At 44.4% G+C, this 24,438-nt stretch overlaps 1 protein-coding gene across 3 annotated transcripts in view; it reads left to right on the forward strand.

Annotated features, from left to right (window-relative positions):
* The window catches only part of LOC123758022 (E3 ubiquitin-protein ligase Arkadia), a 70,952-nt gene that overhangs the window by 15,851 nt on the left and 30,663 nt on the right, over window positions 1-24,438 (forward strand). For all 3 annotated transcript variants that reach the window (XM_045742173.2, XM_045742172.2, XM_045742174.2), the window contains one exon: window positions 13,482-15,405. In XM_045742173.2, coding sequence (XP_045598129.1) covers window positions 13,482-15,405 — 1,924 coding nt within the window. The remainder of the gene's footprint in view (window positions 1-13,481; window positions 15,406-24,438) is intronic.

A 24,438-nucleotide genomic window follows, 5' to 3' on the forward strand; every position in this document is an offset into this window, starting at 1 on the left:
TCCAGCTCCTGATTCTCTATGTGTTGCGCTGTGCCAGTACTACTATTACGGTGGTGTGCGAGCTGGGAGTAATATTCACAGGTACTCAGGCTGCATGTGCTTAGGGTTCCCTTCCCTGAGTGCCCTGTAAGTACCGCCCTTGGGGTTTGGAGTTATCTTCCACAAATCACCTTGGGGTCTACTGTTGTTTTTTTTGCTGCTTGGTGATTGACTGCCCTGGGAGTGTTGGGGGGGGTGGTTTCCCCTCCCTTGTTTACCTTGGGGTAAGTGGTAGTTTTGTACTGGTAGGGGTGTGAGGTACTGCGAAGTTAGTTTTCACTTATTACAGCAGCCAGCTCTGTTCCTAATGGGTAAATTGTCCTCCTTTGGGGTGTTTCCTTTTCATTTTTGTTTCTGCCTGGTGAGGGGGGAGGGTCTGCTCTTGTTCCCCTACCACAGTTATATTAGGGTCTTGACCTCCTGTGTTCGGTGGTACCCCCCTGCTTGGCCCCCATAAGTGGACACTTCCCGGGGTTCCGTTTTAGAAGTTTGTTTGGTAGACTTGGGCGCTGGTTAGCAGTACCCCGCCTGGGCTTATCCTTAGCGATAACAGTCTTAAGGGGATTTGGGAAACCCGTGGGGGGTGCAAGGGGTCCAATAGATGCGACCCCCTGGGTCCTCTCTCGCCTTGTGCGAATTTGAGGGTTGCACCCTTGTCTCAGGGTGACGTTCATTGTTTCTGCCTCCGTCATACTGCCTGTTGGGCCGGTGACACCTTCGACCCAGAGTCATACGAGCATTGTTGCTTGTTTGTGACTCAATTCATCCATTCCACCAATGACATTATTCGGGTGCAGGCGGCTCATTCTTTGCATGCAAGGTATAGGTTGTTGCAACATGCTAGGTTGGTTGCTACCCCAGAAGCCCCTGAGGCTGCCCTGCTTTGCTTATAGGGACCCGGACTTGGTGGGGGGGTGTTGGTCGCTTCGGCCTTGGTTCAGTCTGCACTCCCTCATTCTTCCCCTGCTGTGGTTCATTCTGTCTTCCCCACCCCCCTCCTTTTGCTTCTGGCACCGAAGTGTCTGAGGGCTTCAGGGTTGGGGGGTGAGGTTTAGAGGATTCTGAGACTTGGTCAGTTTCAGGGGTTTGCCCCTTTTGGGGTGGCGACAACAAAGGCATTCAAGTCGCTTCCTCCATCTGTGGCAATTGGGTCTGACCAATGTGCCCTCTTCCTTCCTGCTTTTCCATCCATCTGCCCTAGTTTTTTCTTTTAAGGTCGGGGCTTTGGAGGATGACTCGTCCCTGGGGCCTGATGTGGAGGTTCCCAGGGTTGGGGAGGGGCTGACCTGGGGCCTTGGGCCCGCTGGACCCCACCTGGGTTTTCCAACCCTCTGAATGCGGAGTTCTGTTACAAGGAGTGGTGTTTTCCTTCCCCCTTCTATGTACAAGTTGGATTTGGGTTCAGCCCCTTCCCAGGTTTAGTTCCACATCCCTTCGGATCCTTCGGTTCCGTCCTTCCAGAGGTTTTCAGCTTCCCACGTTTTGCCTACTGAGGTGCAGGCGGGCATTGTGGCTTACCTCCTGCGCAACCCGGATTATGCCTCTATAGTGGATCCGTTATCCTTCAGGTTTGGGTCTTCTTCTCCATACTGGGTTCGTTATGAAGTTTCGGATTTGTCCTGGCTTGTGGACTGCCCGTTGATGTCATTGGATGCTTGGAGTACTTTGTCATACCCGCACACTTAAGTGGCGCGAGGCATTGACAGTGGTTCAGGTTTACCTGAGGGCAACTTCGAGCATCTCATTGCATGTTTGTTCACCCCTGCCCTTATGCGGGATGTTGGCGTGGTTTCAACTTCACGTGCAGGTTCTCTCCCTCCCTGTCGGCTGAGCTTGTGGCTGAGGATTTGCACGTTCGTGGCTTACTGGGTTTGGTCTTGCGTTTCTTTTCCCTCCTGGAGCTGTCTTCGGATTGGCTTGCGGAGGATGGGGAAATCCAATGCAGGTTTTTTATTGTGCAGTACTGTATTTCATTGTATTTCTGAAATTGATCAGAGTAGTGTATGCTTCTCTTACTATGCCTTTGATGTCGGTTTACAAAGCAGGACCATCCCTAAATATCTTTCCTTGTCTGAGTTCTTCTGCATCTTTTTATGTATTTGTATGTTGAATTGTGGCTTCGTGTTGCCTGGTTTCGCTTATTTTGCAATCCATTATATGGCATTTATCCACATTGAATTATGCTTGCTTTGTGTTGCTCCAAGCAACATATGGCAGTATGTATGTTTTATTTTCTTCCAAAATGTAAACAAAGTAAAATTTGCACTAAATATCCAGCTTGAGTTGCCTCAATTGACAAAATACGGGGGTATTAGAATCCATGAACCAAGACACTGATCTAATCTAACCATCTTTTGCCTAAAAAATGTGAATGTTTGTGAGCTGTTACATCTCGTACTGTAGTACAGTACTGTATCCCATATTTTCTCCATATGGGATAATTGTGTACAAAATGCAATGTTTCATTATATAATAGGCTTCATTGAAATATCAGCAATGCATATTTTTCTGTAGAGAGACCCTCTGGCTTCCTGAAGCTTACCTTGCTGATATATATGTATTAGACCGTGGTATCATTCAATTCGATTGAAGTTCTATGCCTACCGGGGACAACGAGGTAGAACGTGGCCCCCTCAGAGAGGCACGAGGAGCAATGGTTTATAGAAACTCCCATGTGGTTGGAAGCATTTCATATCTCTCATCGACCGGGTTAGGCACCCAGAAAGGTAGGCAAAACAAACACCACCTGGTTAAAAATTGCTACCGAAAGCCAAACTATCAAGCAGAACTTCCAATCGGAAAACAAGCAAACAAGCATGACGTCAAAACTGCCACCGCGCCGCTGTCTGTGCAGCTCTCCCCCTCCCCAGGAGGGGAAAGGGGGAGCTCCAGACCCCCACGCCAGCCATCCAACCTCAGTTCTGAGGCTGATGTGTTGAGTGGCAGTCGTTCGACACTGGCCTCTGTCTCTGTGCAGTGCTGTGCCTTTACAGTGTTCTGCTGTGTGGTGGTGTGCTAGCCAGGAGTAATTCACAGAGTTCTGGGGCTGCAAGCATCTAGGGCCATCTTCCATAGGTGCCCTGTAAGTACAGTACAGTGTGTCCACACTTGAACGAAATATGTGGCGGGTGAGGCCGATTCGTTTCTCCGCGGAATTCCTTCTACCCATCGGCCCCCAGGCTGTCCCTCCCTTTCATGGGAAAATAACAGAGGTTCTACATCCACTATAAACAAAACAAAAATCAGAGAAAATCTATTTATTATGTATTTATCATTTTGAACATGGCACATGATAGAACAATCATTGGTAAACAATTCCATATTAAAATCATAACTATGTGACTGTTATTGGTGGCTGCAAATATGATGTAATGGCCAGGATTTCCATAAGCCAACTGTATCAGTCTCTATATAAAAAATCACAAGCAATTCATTTATTATGAATTCATTTCACTATGGCATTTGATAGAACAATCACTTACAAACAATTTGGAATTAAAATGCTACATATATGAGTATTATTGAATCCAATCAAGCAAAATCACATAATTTTCTTAACAAACTGATGAGAGGAGGGAGACAGTTGGCGGGCCGCCAGTGGTTGGGAGAGGGTTCGGGGCCAGCCGCTGGTAGTCGGGTGCGGGAGGAGGGGGGTTGTAGCATGTTGGTAGTAGAGGGGGGTGGGGAGAGGTGGCGGCCAGACTGGCAGGCCTTGGGACAGATCAAGCCTCGGGCCAGACCAGGCCTGAAGCCAGACCTCAGGCCAGACCCCAGGCCAGACCCCAGGCCAGGCCCCAGGCCAGGCCCCAGGCCAGGCCCCAGGCCAGGCCCCAGGTCAGGCCCCAGGTCAGGCCCTAGGTCAGGCCTCAGGCCAGACCTCACGCCAGGCCTTGGACCCAGACCTCAGGCCAGACTCAGACAATGTTGACTGCATAGAGGTTAGCTGCCTCCTTTCTCCCCTAATATATCCACTCACCACTGACACCACCATTTATTATGAATTCTTCATTTTGACTACAGAATATGGTAGAGCGATGTGTTACAAGGCACTGAAATGGTAAAATTTGCTCTCCTAATTCTGTCAAAAGCAGCAAGTGAGTTTAGTATCGAGGTAGGCACATGGTGCAGCATCAGCTGAGGCCGGACCTGGTGGACGCATCTCTACTCACCCTTCTCTGATGCCTTTCCACCCCCTAATACATCCCCTTTCCACTGACACCACCATTTATTATAAATTCTTCATTTTGATTATGGAATATGATTGAGCTGTGTGTTACAAACAACTGAAATAGTAACATTTTCTCAGCTAATTTGGTGACAAGCAGACAGTGAGTGAACTATCGAGGTGGAGCATGGAGGCGCCAGCCACGTGTTGCTATTTAGATGATAACTTGGGCCAGAGCTCTCGACTGACACAACCTGCCTCCCCTAACACCACTATTACTCCATCTTCCCTGACAACTTTAACCACTGACAAACTACCTCCCATGAGAATAACTTGCACCACCTGCCCCCCCCCCCTAACAATAAACCCTAACTACTGACACCACTTGGCCCCCCCCCCCCTAACAATAAACCCTAACTACTGACACCACTTGGGGCCCCCCCCCCCCCTGACAACAACTCTTACCAATGACCCCTGGCACCATTTTATCATCCTTCAACCATTTCTCCCTAGAAACAATGGGTAAGCATAATAAAACATTATATAACTGTTTACACTTTGGTGAATCATAGTTGATGACAGCCACCTCCTACGCTCGGTCTCGGTGATGGCTTGGACAAACAATCCTCGCTTAATCAAACGATTGTGTGTTCCACTGAAAATTTATTATCGAATTTAATTTGTTCGAATCTTCCGGGAATTCACTAGAGCGGAGTTCTTTAGAGTGAGGATGCACTGTACTGCCCTTGCGGCTTCGGGTTATCTTTTACAAGTCGTTCAGGGACTACCTTCGTAGGGTCTTTTGCTGCTCGGTGATTGCCCGCCCTTGGGGTCAGCTGGGGGTTTTCATAGCCACTGTTTGACCTTGGGTAGGAGGTAGTATTGTCACTGGTAAGGATATGGTGTAGCAACGTACAGTGGTACCTCGGTTTACGAACGCCCGTTTACGAACTTTTCGAGTTACGAGCCCGATTTATTCGGAAAATTTGGATCGGGTTACGAACTTTACCTCGGGATACGACTTTGTTGATACGTGTACGGCCGACCTAGCTCGTGGTGGCACAGCGATCGTGCCTCAGTTTATCAGTGCCTCGCGCCCAGTGACTATCCCGCCTGAATTCTTCGCAAGGATTTACAGTTTTTTCCGGGTTTTTGGCTATTTGAGCATAAAAGTTATTATATATCTCGCCATGGGTCCCAAGAAAGCCAGTGGTAAGGTTCAAGGCAAGAAATCACATGTGAAAATGACCATAAAGGAAAAACAAGAGATCATTCGTAAACATGAAAATGGTACTCGTGTTGTTGAACTAGCTAGGCAGTACAACAAATCTTCAGGGGAGGAAGAGGAGGAGGCAGTAGAGGATGTCCCTTCCTCATTAATTAAAAAATTGTGTGCAGTATGGGAAGAACTGCAAAGTTTTGCTGAAAAGAATCGCCCAGATAAAGCTTTAGAAGGTCGTTGCATTGATCTTATTACTGAAAATGTGATGTCTCACTACAGACAAGTGTTACAAATAAGGGAAAAACATTCTTCAATGGAACGATTTCTAGTGAGAAAATTAAGCAGTGAGCCACAACCAGGACCTAGTGGTATGCAGGCAAAACATGCCAGGGAGTGCACCCCAGAGAAGTCCTCACTGCCTGTTATTATAATGGAAGGGGACTCCCCTTCCAAACAGTAACACCTCTCCTCCTTTCCCCTCCTCACCATCTTCCATACACCATCAAGAGTCCTCCATAAAGGTAAGATAAATATATGTACTGTATTGTAGATAGAGAAAAAATTGTATTCAGTATAAAATGTATTTTTAAATTAATATTTTGAGGGTGTGGAATGGATTAATTCAATTATCTTTATTTCTTATGGGAAAATCGTTTTGACTTACGATACGTCTCTGGGAACAGATTACTATCGTTAATCGAGGCCCCACTGTACATACTTTTATAGTGAAGATTTGGGTGAATTAGGTATAAAATTTATTTTGAAGTAAATTTTTGGGGGAGTCAGGAATGGATTAATTCATTTCCAATTACAGTATGTATTTCTTATGGGGAAATTCGCTTTGGTTTACGAATTTTCGGGTTACGAACTGTCTCCAGGAACGGATTAAATTCGTAAACCGAGGTACCCCTTTACAGTACTGTGCAGCTTGTCACCTATTATCACAGCGGTTGGTTCTGTTCCTCCTGGGAACGTTGGACTTTTGCTGGGTACAACAAAAGGGTAATTTTGTTGGGTACAAACCCCCCCCCCCCCCCTGCCCCTGCTGCCCGACTCCCAAATATCTGAGGGTTTTGGAGTTGGGGCAGGGTTTAGAGGGTGGTGAGACTGGGAAGGAGGGGGGGGGGGGTTGAGGGGAAAACTTGGGGGCTGTCCCATCCAATTCAGCAACAGAGGCATTTGAGCCTGCTCCTCCAGCCGAGGCATCGGGGTCTGACCTGGGGACCCCCTTTTTCCCAGCTTTTCCAGTGGACTCTGCCTTTTCTTTGGGAGCAAAGGGTTTGGAAGACGGTTCTGCCCAGGGGTTCTGACGTGGAGAATCCCGGGGCTGGGGAGGAGTTGACTTTGGGGGGGGGGCTTAGGCCCTGTTTGACCCACTTGGGTGTTGGTACCCTCGATGCGGGGCTTGTTGTTGCAGGTTTTCTTACCCCCCTTCTCTGTATGAATTTGATATGGGTTTGGTCCCTTTCTTCCAGAGGTTTTTGGCTTCCTGCATCCTGCCTAAGGCGGTTTGGGAGGCCCTTGTGGTGTACCTCCTGCATGACTCGGATTGTGCCTCGATAATGGACCCTTCCTCATTTGAGTTCGGGTTCTGATTTTCCTTATTGGGTGCGTTACGAGGTTCCAGAGTCATCTTGGTTAGCAGACTGGTCTTTCTTTTCTTTGGGTGCGTGGCATTCGTTTTGTTGGACCAGCATGCTTGAATGGTGTAAAACTTCTACAGTAGTTCAGGTTTACCTGGGGGGACGAGTTGGAGCACCTCAATGCATACTTATTCGCCCCCGTTCTTCCTACGGATATTGGACAGGTGCAGCTTCACATGCGAGTTCCCGTCCTTTCTGCGTCCCTGGTAGCTGAGGATTTGCATGCCCAGGGGCACTTGACTTCTGTTTTGCATTTCTTTTCCCTGCTCGAGCTGTCTTCGGACTGGCTTGAGGGAGGATGTGGAGGCACTAGTTGCCGGGGCGGTGTCTGGTGTTCTTGCCTCGGCGGGTCGGTCATCTGCTGCCTTGTTGAAGTTGTTTGTGCCGATTCCAAAGGAGGCAATATGTCTGTTCTTTGCTTCGTGCCTCGCATGCCAGCAGGCTGTGTTCTCTCACTCCTTAGAGTCTGCGTGGGTCCTGGCTCTTAGGTTTTCGTTGCCTTTTTTTCCATTGCCTTTTGCAGATTCTGCAGTTGTGCAGTGTCTGCAGGTGGCTTTGTCTAGCTGTCGCCCTATGTCTGACGACTTGTTAGTTCTCCGGGATGGCCATGGGGGTCTTTCCGGAAAGGGCCATGCTAGGGTTCAGGGTTCTTTCAGTCATGGTAGGCCAGTGGTGCCATTTTCGGAACCGATGCTGCCTTTGGAGCCAGTGGCGTCTGGTTGGCGTGGTGATTACTCTGCATGTCTACAGGCTTCTCGTAAGGGGCGTTGGTCCTTTCGCATGTCGCCCTGTTGACAGGGCAATGGGGGGAGGCTTGTGCTGTTTGCTTGCGCCTGGTCCCACGATTTGTGGGCATTTCGGGTTGTTTCCTTCGGCATCCAACTCTATCAACATCAGAGGACCGAGGCTGTTCAACACGCTTCCACTACACATAAGGGGCATAACTGGCCGACCCTTCACAGTATTTAAGAGAGAACTTGACAAATACCTCCAACGGATACCTGATCAACTAGGCTGTGACTCATACGTAAGGCTGTGAGCAGATGTCTCATATCAGATATAGACAAAAACACAAGTCACAGCTTTGTGTTATCCTTTGCTGATGGTGCAAAAATCAGCATGAAAATTACCTCTGCTGAAGACATTGATAAACTACAAACAGATATTAACCCTTACACTGCTCAGGGGTCCTTGGGACATTTACACCCCTGTGCGCAAGAAAAAAAAATTCAAAAATTTTTTTTCGTCTTCTAAACATGTTAATTTGTGTCCCCTGAGCACGGAAAAAAAAAAAAATCGTAGGTGACATATTTTGGGCGCAATTGACCGAGGAAGTCTGGCAAAAAGTGGGCGTTGACAGAGCGGTCGTCAGACCCGGTCAGCGTCACCCGCGTTGACAGATGGGAGTTGCCACAAAGATATTATTACCTAATTGTTTCAATGTCTCCGATTGATTTTTTCTTAGTTTTTTTGCAGTAATATTATTCAATAGTGTGTATTGTAGTATATTTATATAATAAAAGTGGTTAATAATCGCTATACTCAAAAGTATGATGTGCATATTAGTGATTCAATTATTATGTTTATGAAACAATGAACAAATAGTTTTGCTGCTATTACACTCTATACACAGGTTATATATAAGTATTGGCATGTTTTGGTCACCATAACGAACCACTAAGTTGGTATTGAGAGTCGAAAAGCAACGAGGAGTTACCGCCACACACCAGCCAGCCACTCGCTGCCACTCCCTCAACACACGCACTAAACTTTCTCCCCCAACAATACCAGTTGTGGTGTTATTACACTATATACAGACGTTATATATAAGTATGTGTATATTTTGTTCACCACAACTGTACAGCTAAGCTGATATAGTTAGTTCAGGCACTAAGAGTCGTCGCTATACACAGATGGCGGCTGGCGGCTCCCTCACTCTTTCAAGGTCACACGCACTAAACTTTCTCCCCCAACAATACCTTTTGCAGTGTTATTACCCTATATACACATATTGTATATAAATATCTACATGTTTTATGCACCGTAACTGTACACCTAAGCTTGTAGTGCACCCAAAGAGCATAGTGGCCACCCTCTAAACAGCTAGACAAATCGTGCAGATGACGTCACCTCCGTCACCCATATGGCTCCTCCCATCCTTTTGCTGTTATTACACTAATACACACATTATATATAAGTATCTACATTTGTGTTCACCATAGAGAACCACTGACCTGGTATGGTGAATGCAAACAATAACAGGTGGCCACACAGTCAGTAAACGATGCTATCTCCCTCCGTCTCTCAGCATCACTCCTCCCACAGCGCTAATTATTACAACAATCCTGCTATTATCACAACCCTGGTTATTTATATCACAGTCATTGGTCATCTGTAATATTGTCATCGCTAAATAATAACAATTATATATTTATTTTGACATTTTTCGGCGATGCTGTGGTCACAAGCTGAACATCAATGCTGTTCGCTCATGCTGCGTGCGCCGGCCTTGGTTGCTCCAACAGTACTGTGCCTCTCACACCTGAGAATATTGCCCACGATTTTCTTTTTAAATGGCATCTGTTTACAAGAGCCCTGAGGAAGCTACTGTGAACCCCGTGTAGCCGCGGGCCATTTGAATCAGGCCTGGCACCCTATGGCGTATATATACGCCATGCGCACCATGGGACATGTTACACAGGGCGTATATATACGCCATGCGCAGTTTAAGGGTTAACAAAGTTTTCGGTTGGGCAGCAGAAAATAACATGATGTTAACGGTGATAAATTCCAAGTACTCAGATACGGCAAAAATGAGGATCTTAAACATAATACAGGGTACAAAACACAATTGAATCTGCCCATAGTAGGAAAACAGCATATCAAGGATTAGGGAATAATGATGTCCGGCGACCTAATGTTTAGGGAGCATAACCAAGCAAGTATTGCGTCAGCCAGAAAAATGATAGGATGGATTACGAGAACCTTCAAGTCCAGAGATCCCATCACATTGATTGTACTCTTCAAATCACTTGTGTTGTCCCGTATTGAGTACTGCTCAGTACTCACTTCCCCCTTCAGAGCAGGAGAGATTGCTGAAATAGAGGGAATACAGAGAACATATATGGCACGCATAGACGAGATAAAGCACCTAAATTATTGGGATCGTCTCAAAGCTCTCCAAATGTACTCACTAGAAAGGAGACGAGAGAGATACCAAATAATATACACATGGAAAATACTGGAGGGACAGGTCTCAAATCTGCACAGTAAAATAACAACGTACTGGAGTGAACGACATGGAAGAAAATACAGAATAGAACAGTGAAGAGCAGAGGTGCCATGGGCACAATCAGAGAACACTGTATGAACATCAGAGGTCCACAGTTGTTAAACGTCCTACCAGTGAGCATCAGAAATATTGCCGGAACAACCATGGACATCTTCAAGTGGAAACTAGATTGTTTTCTTCAAGGAGAGCCGGACCAACCGGGCTGTGATGGGTATATGGGCCTGTGGGCCGCTCCAAGCAACAGCCTGGTGGACCAAACTCTAACAAGTCAGGGGAGAAGAACTCTCAGAACCCCATCAACCAGGTATCAACCAGGGGCAATCGCGTCCAACAGCCTGGTTGACCAGTCCAGCAACGAGGAGGCCTGGTTGATGACCGGGCCATGGGGTCGCTAAGTCCCAGAATCACCTCAAGGTAACCTCAAGGTAAGGTATGGGGTGACGTTGGGTCTCTCCTCCTCCTTAAGGGGTTTCGGTGTTCACGGGTCGTGCCTCTCTTCCTGCGCTCTGTCAGGTCATCTTGGAGTGGGTGCGCTTATGTGTGGTTGAAATGACCTCGTCCATCATTTGGGATTCCCGCCTGTTTCCAGTCCCGAAACTTGACTGTGTGGATCTGAGGTTCCTTGTGGACTTGTCCCATCTGAATCCCCTGGGGTCTTTTGCCCCTCCTTTCGGATGACCACTCTGTTCCAGGTCTGGCTTCTTTTGGAGCCAGTTGCTTGGATGGTGTGTCTGGACCTCTAGGACATGTATTGTCACGTCCTGATTCATCCAGGGGTTCGGGGGACTGACTTGGTTTTGTCATGGGGTGACAAGCTTACTGCTTTCGTTGCCTTCTATTCAGCTTGAATCTGGCACCTCGCATTTTCACACGCCTTACCCGGGTCATGGTGACCCGCTTGCGTCTGTTTCACCTTCAGCCTGCATATGCGCCACCTGAGCTGTCCTGGTCATTGAACTGGGTGCTCTCTCCTTGGTTTGTTGTGACCCCATCGGTTCAGGATTGTTTTGATAAGGCTCTTTTATTTTTGGCATTGGCCTCTGGGGGTTGAGTTGTGGAGCTTCATGCTCTTCTCCAGCACAGGGGTTTCTTCTCTTTCAGTCCTGGTGGTAGGTTTGTTTGTTTGCAGCAGTCACCCTCTTTTCTGGCGAAGAATGAGATGGTGGCATACCGGAGGAGTCCTTGGGTGGTTGATGCTTGGTTGGTTCGGCCGGGGCTGCATGATGTGTTGTGTTTGGTTGCGGCTCTTAGGAGCTATCTGGTTTAGGTTGACCCGGTTTACCGTCTTCCTTGTTCCGAGGCTTGGTTCTCACAAGCAGATGTTTTGCAGATGACACAAAAATCAGCATGAAAATTACCTCTGCTGAAGTCACTGAAAAACTACAAGCAGATATCAATAAAGTTTTCGATTGGGCAGCAGAAAATAACATGATGTTTAACAGTGATAAATTTCAGGTACTCAGGTACGGCAAAAATGAGGATCTGAAACATAATAGAGGGTACAAAACACAATCGAATCTTCCCATAGTAGAAAAACAGCATGTCAAGGATTTGGGAATAATGATGTCCGACGATCTAACGTTTAGGGAGCATAACCAAGCAAATATTGCGTCAGCCAGAAAAATGATCGGATGGATTACGAGAACTTTCAAATCCATGGATCCCATCACAATGGTTGTACTCTTCAAGTCACTTGTGTTGTCCCGTCTCGAGTACTGCTCAGTACTCACTTCCCCCTTCAGAGCAGGAGAGATTGCTGAAATAGAGGGAATACAGAGAACATATACGGCACGCATAGACGAGATAAAACACCTAAATTATTGGGATCGTCTCAAAGCTCTCCAAATGTACTCTCTAGAAAGGAGACGAGAGAGATACCAAATAATTTACACATGGAAAATACTGGAGGGCCAGGTCCTAAATCTACACAGTAAAATAACAATGTACTGGAGTGAACGATATGGAAGAAAATGCAAGATTGAACCAGTGAAGAGCAGAGGTGCCATAGGCACAATCAGAGAGCACTGTATAAACATCAGCGGTCCACGGTTGTTCAACATCCTCCCAGCAACTATTAGAAATATTGCCGGAACAACCGTGGACATCTTCAAGAGAAAACTGGACTGTTTTCTAAGAAGTTCCGGATCAGCCGGGCTGTGGTGGGTATGTGGCCCTGCGGGCCGCTCCAAGCAACAGCCTGGTGGACCAAACTCTCACAAGTCGAGCCTGGCCTCGGGCCGGGCTTGGGGAGTAGAAGAACTCCCAGAACCCCATCATCCAGGTTGTCAACCAGGTATCCCAGGTCGTCCGCAGAGTTATTTGGTCCAGTCAGCCTGCAGTCTATCCTCATGCCCATGACGTTTGCAATTTTGCTGCTTTAGCTGTCGTTTTTGGTAATATATCTTGGGTTGACTTTCGGACATGAGGATTTTGGAGGTTGAACAGGGTCCTGGCCGCTCGTTACCTCGTTAATGTTCCTGGCCCTAGTCGATCGTGTCGCTTTGGGTTGCAGGTTGCAACCAGTTTTTTCGACCTCGACTTGAAGTGCAAGTGGCAGCTGCCTCCTGGGCAAGTCCCTCTTTTATTTTTCTGTGATAATGTAATGAATGTAATGAAACGTCACTCTCTGGGTGAGTCTTGGAGGCGAGTGACCGGCGTGGGGGTCTGGGGCTTCCCCTTCCCCTCCTGGGGAGGGGGAAGCTGCAAAGACAGTGGTGCAACAGTGGTTGTGACATCATGCTTGTTTACTTGTATTTGGATTGCGAGTTCTGTTTGATAGTTCGGTTTTCGGTAGCAGTTTTTAACCAGGTGGTGTTTGTTTTAGCACGCCTACCTTTCTGGGTGCCTAACTTGATCGATGGCTAACATGCAATGTTTCCAACTACATGGGGGTTTCTATAGGTCGTTGCTTATCATGCCTTTCTGAGGGGGGCCAGGTTCTGGCTCGTAGTCCACAGTAAGCATAGAACTCCAATTAAATTGACTGATACCATGGTCTAATACATATATATATCAGCCTGGTAAGCTCCAGGGAGCCTCCAGGACTCACCCAGAATATGGCATTTCATTATATTTAGCCCTGATTTTATTTTTGAATATGAACTTTACATTTTTCGACAGAAGTTAGCGAGGTTGGGTGCAGCAACGAGAACGAGGTACAGCGGTGTGACTCAGAAGCTATAAAGTTAGAACGTGGAGGCTCTAGTGGAACTGGGGGCGCTTACTACCCTGGCCTCCCTCCACAGCATCCCCAGGCTATGGATGACGTGTCTCCTCCCTCTGGTAGTGGTGCATTTTACAGCGGACCGCAACCATATCGCCCTCCTGATGGGTATTATGACCTGCTAGGTGGGTTGGGTGCAGCCAGCCCAGCACAGTATACAACGCCTGGATCTGGATCAGCTTTACCCGCTGGCCCTCCCACACCATCTAAAGTGGAACCACCTAATTATGTCGAGACATCCCACACACCTCTCACCTATGCAGAAGCTGCTGCTCCAATGGATTTTAGTAGTAACCCTCCTGGTTTAGGCTTCAGTAGTGCTCCTTCGGCTGCATATGGAGCTGCTTCAGATTTCACTGATGCCCAAGGTTATTCTCAAACAACAACAAATCCGCTGAGCCTTTTAAGTGATGTTGCATTAGGAGGCGATGCAAGCAGTAGTAGCAGCACACACAGTGGCAGTAGTGAAACAGGTAGTAATAGTAGTAGTAGCAGCAGTAGTAGCAGCAGCTCAGGGTCATCATCATCTAGTGGAAGTAGTGGCTGTGACAGAGGAAACAGTGAACTTCGAAGAAAGCGTGTACATAGTGCAGGGGCGGAAGGTACCCGAGGGAAGACCCAGAGAGGAAGGGTTGAGCCACGCAGAGGTGGGTGGAGTAGTTCTCATCCTCTACAACAGGATGACGATACTGAAGATGAAGAGGGAGAAATGTCTGATGCACGAGGGGTGAGACACAAGGTTGATGATGGGCCCACTGCACCAGACTTGCAGTTGGACTGGGTTTCTTCTTCAGACTCTGATTCCGACACAGACTCGTGTATAGAAGTAGTAAGTGTACAGCGAGGAGCTAGGGACAATCGTGCTGTGGATGTAGTTGATCTGACCAATGAAAGTGATGATGAGGTATTAGTGGCAAGTGCTGGACCACCTTTGCCTCCACCTGTTGGAATATCTCATCCAGCTCCCTCGTCTTCATGTGCTGTAGCTTCTTCCAGCGGGTATGGAATATCTCCAGTATTGGGTAGATTACCTACTGCTACCCATACTGCTACTAGTGCAGTTGGATTATGCCGTGGTCATCATGCTTCTGAACCGAGCCAAGCAACTACTTGCTCATGCCCTCGTGGCCCAACGTTAGGTTCCATAGGCCTTAGTGCCAGTGGTGCTGCCAGCTTCACCATGGATCATCATGGGAACTGTTATGGGGCTTGTTTACATCCCCACCATTCACCTCATCACCACCACCACCACCACCACCACAGTCTGGCACCTAGTCAGGGCCATCACCACCACCACCACCACTATTACCCACCTGAGTCTCCACTTTATTACTCCGCGCTTCCTGCACATCCTTTGTTTCCACCATATCCCCCAACCTCATTGACTTCAACTGCTTCATATCCGACCCATCCATCGCTATCTAGATTAAACCCCATTCACCAAAGGATATGGCATAGTCAGCAGCGGTATCAAGAATTGCAAAGACGTTGCTTGGATCCCCGCCTCCGTGAACCCCTGGCTCAATCGATGGTTAGAGCAGGAACTCTCACGCAAGAAATTGGCCCACTCACCCACGCTGGGGCTGCAGCTACAAGTTTGGCCTCGCACACTTCCCATCAGCCAGTTACTTCCCAGACTTCGACTACCTCCACCAGCAGTGAACAACAGGTCCCACCCCAGACCAGCTCTCCCTCAGCTCCTACACCCATGGACATCCAGTCAACTCCAAATGCTGCTCACTCTGCAACACACATAGCAGCACACCACCTGCACCATCACCCAGGAATGGATGTTCTCATGCATAATGCTCACACTCACAGGTCAGTTTTATTGCTGTCTTTTTCCTACATATTATTTTGTTAATACCATGTGCTTTATAAGGCTGGATATCAATCCTGGAAATACGGTAGACTTCTGATTTTAAGCAGAAATGTGTTCCTTAGAGCCCGGTGTTTAAACACTACAGTATTACATAATGCATAGATATAGGTATCCCCAGTAAGTTATTACCTTCCCCATCCTTCTGTGACTGCTGCTATTATGTCCATGTGGCACTGTGAGTCTTTCAACACTTGTGAATGGTGGTGTAAGGAAGACATAGGAAGTTAATAGGCCATGTAGTCCCAGGATGGCAAATAATAGAATCATTTTCAACGCTTGGTGTACGTGTGTGTATGGTGACCCTGGACAAGGTTTCCAAAGTAAAGTGTAGCTGCAGCACAATTTCTACGTGCATATATGCTCATGTTAGTTTCATCTGCATTTAATACCTACCCTGAGAGTACTGTACAGTACTTTGAAATGGTTCTGAAGATACGTGTCTCCATGGCCTGGTTGGTCTGACCAACTAGGCTGTTAGATGCCACTGCTCACAGTCCTGCTTACAGTCTGATGGATGAATCACAGACCAAATGATCAGTTATCCTTTAGAAGCATATCAAGCTCTCTTTTGAACACACTGAAGGTTGAATAGTTTAGAAAATTAAGTCTTGGGCCCCTTAATGTTAATCGAATTATCTTTTAGTATACTGCACCTAGAAGTTGGCTATCAAGTTTTTTCTATAAGTAATATAATATGTGTGTAAATCACGAAAATTAACACGTGATGAAAAATGTGACATCGTCAGACCACGGAGGAAGAATTGAAACAGGAATTTCATTAAAAAGAAAAAACAGTTAAAACAATTTGGAAAATAGACAAGTGCCATAAAGGTTCGTTTAGTGTTTGACGGGTAGGCTGCTCCATTATAACAATCTTTCTTTGTTTCAAATGTGTTCCATATGTTTTTTATTTTTCATTTAAGTCTATAATAGAGCAGCCTACCCGACAAACACTGAACGAACCTTTATGGCGTTTGTCTATTTTTCAAATTGTTTCAACTATTTTTTTTTATTTTTTTTTTATTTTTTTTTATTTAAGAAACATGGAGCAGCCTACCTGTAGACAACCAAACGAACCTTTTTGACATTTGTTGTATTTCAGAAATTTCATTTCTTTTTTCTACAAAAATGTCAATGCTTTGCAACATCTCAGCAGTCACCCCTTTATATCCCAGCATCATTAGCATCTTTAAACAAGAACAACATAATATATTTGTATTGTCGGAGCCGTCCAAGAATGTGCAAGAAGCAGCGCGACCCCACCATGTGGTGTTGACGTTACTCAAACCAGCGTTCGACATACAAGACAATTTGTCGCGGATCGAGCCTGTCGTTACCCAAAATGTTTGCCTTTTGGGGCGATCGTTATGCGAGGTACCACTGTGTATGTATGTGTGTGTGTATAGTATATATGTGTATATGTATATATATGTATATGTGTATATATATATATATATATATATATATATATATATATATATATATATATATATATATATATATATATATACATATATACACATATATATACATATATACACATATATACTGTATATATATGTTGTACCTAGTAGCCAGAAGGTAGTACTCGGCCTACTATGCAAGGACCGATTTGTCTAATAAGCCAAGTTTTCCTGAATTTATATATTTTTCAATATTTTTTTCTTATGAAATGATAAAACTATCCATTTCATTATGTATGAGTTAATTTTTTTTAAATTTGAGTTAAAATTAACGTAGATATATGACCGAACCTAACCAACCCTTCCTAACCTAACCTAACCTACCTTAACCTAACCTAAACTAACACAATTCAGTCAATTATTTATGTTCTTAATATAATATAATAATAATAATTCAAATAAGCTAATTGGAAACAATTTATTGACAGTAAAGAAAATCTCTCAGCCTATTAGGCAAATCGGGCCTTGCATAGTAGGCCGAGAAGATATATATATATATATATATATATATATATATATATATATATATATATATATATATATATATATATATATATATATATATATATATATATATATATATGTCGTACCTAGTAGCCAGAACGCACTTCTCAGCCTACTATGCAATGCCCGATTTGCCTAATAAGCCAAGTTTTCATGAATTAATGTGTTTTCGACTACCTAACCTAACTTTTTCGGCTACCTAACCCAACCTAACCTATAAAGATAGGTTAGGTTAGGTTAGGTGGGGTTGGTTAGGTTCGGTCATATATCTACGTTAATTTTAACTCCAATAAAAAAAAATTGACCTCATGCATGATGAAATGGGTAGCTTTATCATTTCATAAGAAAAAAATTCGAGAAAATATATTATTTCAGGAAAACTTGGCTTATTAGGCAAATCGGGCCTCGCATAGTAGGCTGAGAAGTGCGTTCTGGCTACTAGGTACGACATATATATATATATATATATATATATATATATATATATATATATATATATATATATATATATATATATATATATATATATATATATATTACATATATACATTTACATATATATACAAGAGTTGTTACATTCTTGTACAGCCATTAGTACGTGTAGCATTTCGGGCAAGTCCTTAATCCTATCTTCCCCGTAATACGACCCCGGCGAAGAATCATTTTAACAACCAGGTACCCATTTTACTGTTGGGTTAAACAGAGGCTACAGTTAAGGATTTGTGCCCAGTAAATCCTCCCCGGCCAAGCTATGAACCCAGGACAAAGCGCTCGACAAATATATATATATATATATATATATATATATATATATATATATATATATATATATATATATATATATTAATAGGAACATTATCCCCACAAACACAATTCAGAAGATGCAATTAACAATCTACTACAAAAACAAGAAAATGACCAAGCTGCTCATTAAGAATTCTCCAGACACCAAACAGAATGCCTTGAAGGAAAATATTGTCATCTATGCCTTCACATGCCCACTTGGGGACTGTCAGACCCAAAGTTCTCAGTATATAGGCAAGACAACAACGTCTTTTTCCTAGGCGGTTAACAATGCATAAACAGGGCTCCATCAAGGAGTATATAATCTCCACACACAACCAGACCATCACCAGAGACATCTTAACAAGCATCACAGAAATTGTTGTCAGATATGTACAACGATAACAGGAGACTCAACATCAGTGAGGCACTACACATCAAAAAGTCAAAACCAGCAAGCAACAGCCAATTAACACATAATAACATTCTACCCACTTCAAGACCCCGAACCAGCACAGAAGCAAGAGGATAGAATGTATGCCCATGGTTATATGCCCGTTGTATATATCCAATTTATATTCATTGTTTTGTGTTTTGTCTTTTGTTTCCTGTTACCTCGCCCAAAAAATTTGTATCCCATCACCTCACCCAAAGACAAATATAAGCACGATCTGAATAAGTATAAAATGTCTATGAAAATGTGAGAAGTGTTCTTACGAAACACTTCTAGGCGTCGGTTCATAAATAAAAAAGTTAAAATGAACTTTTGGAGAGTATATTTTTCTCCTACCCCCGACAGTGAAGAAAAACATAAGAAATATTGAGAAGCTTCGTGTTAGAATCATTAATCTTACCCTTTCGGTCATATTTAACAAGATATGTTTACAAGACAGACTGCTCCCAAAATAAATAAATATATATATATATATATATATATACATATATATATTTTATTAAATATGACCGAAAAAGTAAGATTAATAATTCTAACACGAATTTTCTCAATCTTTCGTACATTATGCTTCACTGTTGGAGGTAAATCAAAAATCACTTCTCCAAAATTCATTTTTATTTCTAGTCTGACGCGACACGGGCGCGTTTCGTAAAACTTATTACATTTTCAAAGACTTCACAAATACACAACTGATTAGAACTTGCATTTCCCTGATTTTATATCTACATTTGAGTGAGGTGGGAAGGGTGATGTGGCATTACATTTGAGTGAGGTGGGAAGGATGATGTGGCATTAGAGGATATTAATAGGGTATTAAAAGTATCAACACAAGACAGAACACGAAACAATGGATATTGAATAGAAGTGTTTGTAGAAAGCCTATTGGTCCATATTTCTTGATGCTTCTATATTGGAGCGGAGTCTTGAGGTGGGTAGAATATAGTTGTGCAATAATTGGCTGTTGATTGCTGGTGTTGACTTCTTGATGTGTAGTGCCTCGCAAACGTCAAGCCGCCTGCTATCGCTGTATCTATCGATGATTTCTGTGTTGTTTACTAGGATTTCTCTGGCGATGGTTTGGTTATGGGAAGAGATTATATGTTCCTTAATGGAGCCCTGTTGTTTATGCATCGTTAAACGCCTAGAAAGAGATGTTGTTGTCTTGCCTATATACTGGGTTTTTTGGAGCTTACAGTCCCCAAGTGGGCATTTGAAGGCATAGACGACGTTAGTCTCTTTTAAAGCGTTCTGTTTCGTGTCTGGAGAGTTTCTCATGAGTAGGCTGGCCGTTTTTCTGGTTTTATAGTAAATCGTCAGTTGTATCCTCTGATTTTTGTCTGTAGGGATAACGTTTCTATTAACAATATCTTTCAGGACCCTTTCCTCTGTTTTATGAGCTGTGGAAAAGAAGTTCCTGTAAAATAGTCTAATAGGGGGTATAGGTGTTGTGTTAGTTGTCTCTTCGGAGGTTGCATGGCTTTTCACTTTCCTTCTTATGATGTCTTCGATGAAACCATTGGAGAAGCCGTTATTGACTAGAACCTGCCTTACCCTACAGAGTTCTTCGTCGACTTGCTTCCATTCTGAGCTGTGGCTGAGAGCACGGTCGACGTATGCGTTAACAACACTCCTCTTGTACCTGTCAGGGCAGTCGCTGTTGGCATTTAGGCACATTCCTATGTTTGTTTCCTTTGTGTAGACTGCAGTGTGGAAACCTCCGCCCTTTTCCATGACTGTTACATCTAGAAAAGGCAGCTTCCCATCCTTTTCCGTCTCGTAAGTGAAACGCAGCACGGAACTCTGCTCAAATGCCTCCTTCAGCTCCTGCAGATGTCTGACATCAGGTACCTGTGTAAAAATGTCGTCAACATACCTGCAGTATATGGCCGGTTTCAAGTTCATGTCGACTAAGACTTTTTGCTCGATGGTACCCATGTAGAAGTTTGCAAACAGGACACCTAGGGGAGAACCCATAGCGACCCCATCTACTTGCTTATACATATGCCCATCCGGGCTCAAGAAGGGTGCCTCTTTAGTACAAGCTTGGAGTAGTTTCCTCAGAATACTTTCTGGCATGTCAAGAGGAGTACAGGCTGGATCACGATACACTCTGTCGGCTATCATTCCGATTGTCTCGTCCACAGGTACGTTGGTAAACAGCGATTCTACGTCCAACGAGGCTCTTATCCCTGTGGCCCGTGCGCCCCGCAGTAAGTCCACAAATTCCTTTGGAGACTTCAGGCTGAAGGCGCAAGGAACATAAGGAGTCAGCAGGCCGTTGAGTCGCTTTGCCAATCTGTACGTGGGTGTGGGTATCTGGCTAATGATTGGCCGAAGTGGGTTTCCAGGCTTGTGCGTCTTGACATTTCCATACGCATATCCAGGTTTATATTCCCCAATGATCTTTGGCAGGTGGAGTCCGGATTTCTTGGCGTTCACAGTTTCGATCAGTTTGTTGACCTTTGCTTTTAATTCGGCTGTAGTGTCCTTCGTTACCCTTTGGAACTTAGTTTGGTCAGAGAGTATGATGTTCATTTTCGCCAGATATTCGTCTTTTTTAAGAATGACATATATTGGCGACTTGTCACCTCTCCTGACAACTATCTCCTTGTTCTCACGAAGGCTTTTAGCTGCCGCTCTAAGCTCGGGGGACAGTATGGTGCTTCTGTAGTTGCCTCGATTCTTTCCTCCTTCTGCAATAAGTTCTGCTTGTAAGGTATCTTTGGTAGTGACCTTCTTTTGTGTCTCGAGGTCGAATATGTCGTCCAACAGAATTTCCAACTCCACTTTCCGGGCCATTTCACTCGGTCTGGACATAACATGACAGTTTATGCCCAGATTTAGGAGAGTGACTTGGTCCTCAGTGAGGTTAATTCCTGCAAGGTTCAGGAAGCCATCTCTTGGTCGTGGAATTGCCATAGGTCCTCCATATAATGTTGTTAGTTTCTTGATAATCCTTGTTTCAGTGCTGAGGTGATGTTGGTCTGTGAGGATGTCGAGGTGTTGTTCAATGCGGGTACGGATACTATGGTCGATGTTGCTATTTCTCCACTCGTTTGTAGCATGAAGTAGTTGCGTTTTTTTGTCTTTGATTTCATTCTCTGCCTTGTATATCTGATCACGAATCAGATCCTGGCGATATTTTATCGTGAAGGCTTGATTCCTTGCTGCTGGGTCGTGCACTTTAACATTAGTATATTTTGGTAGCAGTCTTTCCTGTAGACATATTTTATTAAATATGACCGAAAAAGTAAGATTAATAATTCTAACACGAATTTTCTCAATCTTTCGTACATTATGCTTCACTGTTGGAGGTAAATCAAAAATCACTTCTCCAAAATTCATTTCCACAGCTCATAAAACAGAGGAAAGGGTCCTGAAAGATATTGTTAATAGAAACGTTATCCCTACAGACAAAAATCAGAGGATACAACTGACGATTTACTATAAAACCAGAAAAACGGCCAGCCTACTCATGAGAAACTCTCCAGACACGAAACAGAACGCTTTAAAAGAGACTAACGTCGTCTATGCCTTCAAATGCCCACTTGGGGACTGTAAGCTCCAAAAAACCCAGTATATAGGCAAGACAACAACATCTCTTTCTAGGCGTTTAACGATGCATAAACAACAGGGCTCCATTAAGGAACATATAATCTCTTCCCATAACCAAACCATCGCCAGAGAAATCCTAGTAAACAACACAGAAATCATCGATAGATACAGCGATAGCAGGCGGCTTGACGTTTGCGAGGCACTACACATCAAGAAGTCAACACCAGCAATCAACAGCCAATTATTGCACAACTATATTCTACCCACCTCAAGACTCCGCTCCAATATAGAAGCATCAAGAAATATGGACCAATAGGCTTTCTACAAACACTTCTATTCAATATCCATTGTTTCGTGTTCTGTCTTGTGTTGATACTTTTAATACCCTATTAATATCCTCTAATGCCACATCATCCTTCCCACCTCACTCAAATGTAATGCCACATCACCCTTCCCACCTCACTCAAATGTAGATATAAAATCAGGGAAATGCAAGTTCTAATCAGTTGTGTATTTGTGAAGTCTTTGAAAATGTAATAAGTTTTACGAAACGCGCCCGTGTCGCGTCAGACTAGAAATAAAAATGAATTTTGGAGAAGTGATTTTTGATTTACCTCCAACAGTGAAGCATAATGTACGAAAGATTGAGAAAATTCGTGTTAGAATTATTAATCTTACTTTTTCGGTCATATTTAATAAAATATGTCTACAGGAAAGACTGCTACCAAAATATACTAATGTTAAAGTGCACGACCCAGCAGCAAGGAATCAAGCCTTCACGATAAAATATCGCCAGGATCTGATTCGTGATCAGATATACAAGGCAGAGAATGAAATCAAAGACAAAAAAACGCAACTACTTCATGCTACAAACGAGTGGAGAAATAGCAACATCGACCATAGTATCCGTACCCGCATTGAACAACACCTCGACATCCTCACAGACCAACATCACCTCAGCACTGAAACAAGGATTATCAAGAAACTAACAACATTATATGGAGGACCTATGGCAATTCCACGACCAAGAGATGGCTTCCTGAACCTTGCAGGAATTAACCTCACTGAGGACCAAGTCACTCTCCTAAATCTGGGCATAAACTGTCATGTTATGTCCAGACCGAGTGAAATGGCCCGGAAAGTGGAGTTGGAAATTCTGTTGGACGACATATTCGACCTCGAGACACAAAAGAAGGTCACTACCAAAGATACCTTACAAGCAGAACTTATTGCAGAAGGAGGAAAGAATCGAGGCAACTACAGAAGCACCATACTGTCCCCCGAGCTTAGAGCGGCAGCTAAAAGCCTTCGTGAGAACAAGGAGATAGTTGTCAGGAGAGGTGACAAGTCGCCAATATATGTCATTCTTAAAAAAGACGAATATCTGGCGAAAATGAACATCATACTCTCTGACCAAACTAAGTTCCAAAGGGTAACGAAGGACACTACAGCCGAATTAAAAGCAAAGGTCAACAAACTGATCGAAACTGTGAACGCCAAGAAATCCGGACTCCACCTGCCAAAGATCATTGGGGAATATAAACCTGGATATGCGTATGGAAATGTCAAGACGCACAAGCCTGGAAACCCACTTCGACCAATCATTAGCCAGATACCCACACCCACGTACAGATTGGCAAAGCGACTCAACGGCCTGCTGACTCCTTATGTTCCTTGCGCCTTCAGCCTGAAGTCTCCAAAGGAATTTGTGGACTTACTGCGGGGCGCACGGGCCACAGGGATAAGAGCCTCGTTGGACGTAGAATCGCTGTTTACCAACGTACCTGTGGACGAGACAATCGGAATGATAGCCGACAGAGTGTATCGTGATCCAGCCTGTACTCCTCTTGACATGCCAGAAAGTATTCTGAGGAAACTACTCCAAGCTTGTACTAAAGAGGCACCCTTCTTGAGCCCGGATGGGCATATGTATAAGCAAGTAGATGGGGTCGCTATGGGTTCTCCCCTAGGTGTCCTGTTTGCAAACTTCTACATGGGTACCATCGAGCAAAAAGTCTTAGTCGACATGAACTTGAAACCGGCCATATACTGCAGGTATGTTGACGACATTTTTACACAGGTACCTGATGTCAGACATCTGCAGGAGCTGAAGGAGGCATTTGAGCAGAGTTCCGTGCTGCGTTTCACTTACGAGACGGAAAAGGATGGGAAGCTGCCTTTTCTAGATGTAACAGTCATGGAAAAGGGCGGAG

This window comes from Procambarus clarkii, chromosome 40 (assembly GCF_040958095.1).
Source record: "Procambarus clarkii isolate CNS0578487 chromosome 40, FALCON_Pclarkii_2.0, whole genome shotgun sequence".
Taxonomy (NCBI): Eukaryota; Metazoa; Arthropoda; class Malacostraca; order Decapoda; family Cambaridae; genus Procambarus; species Procambarus clarkii.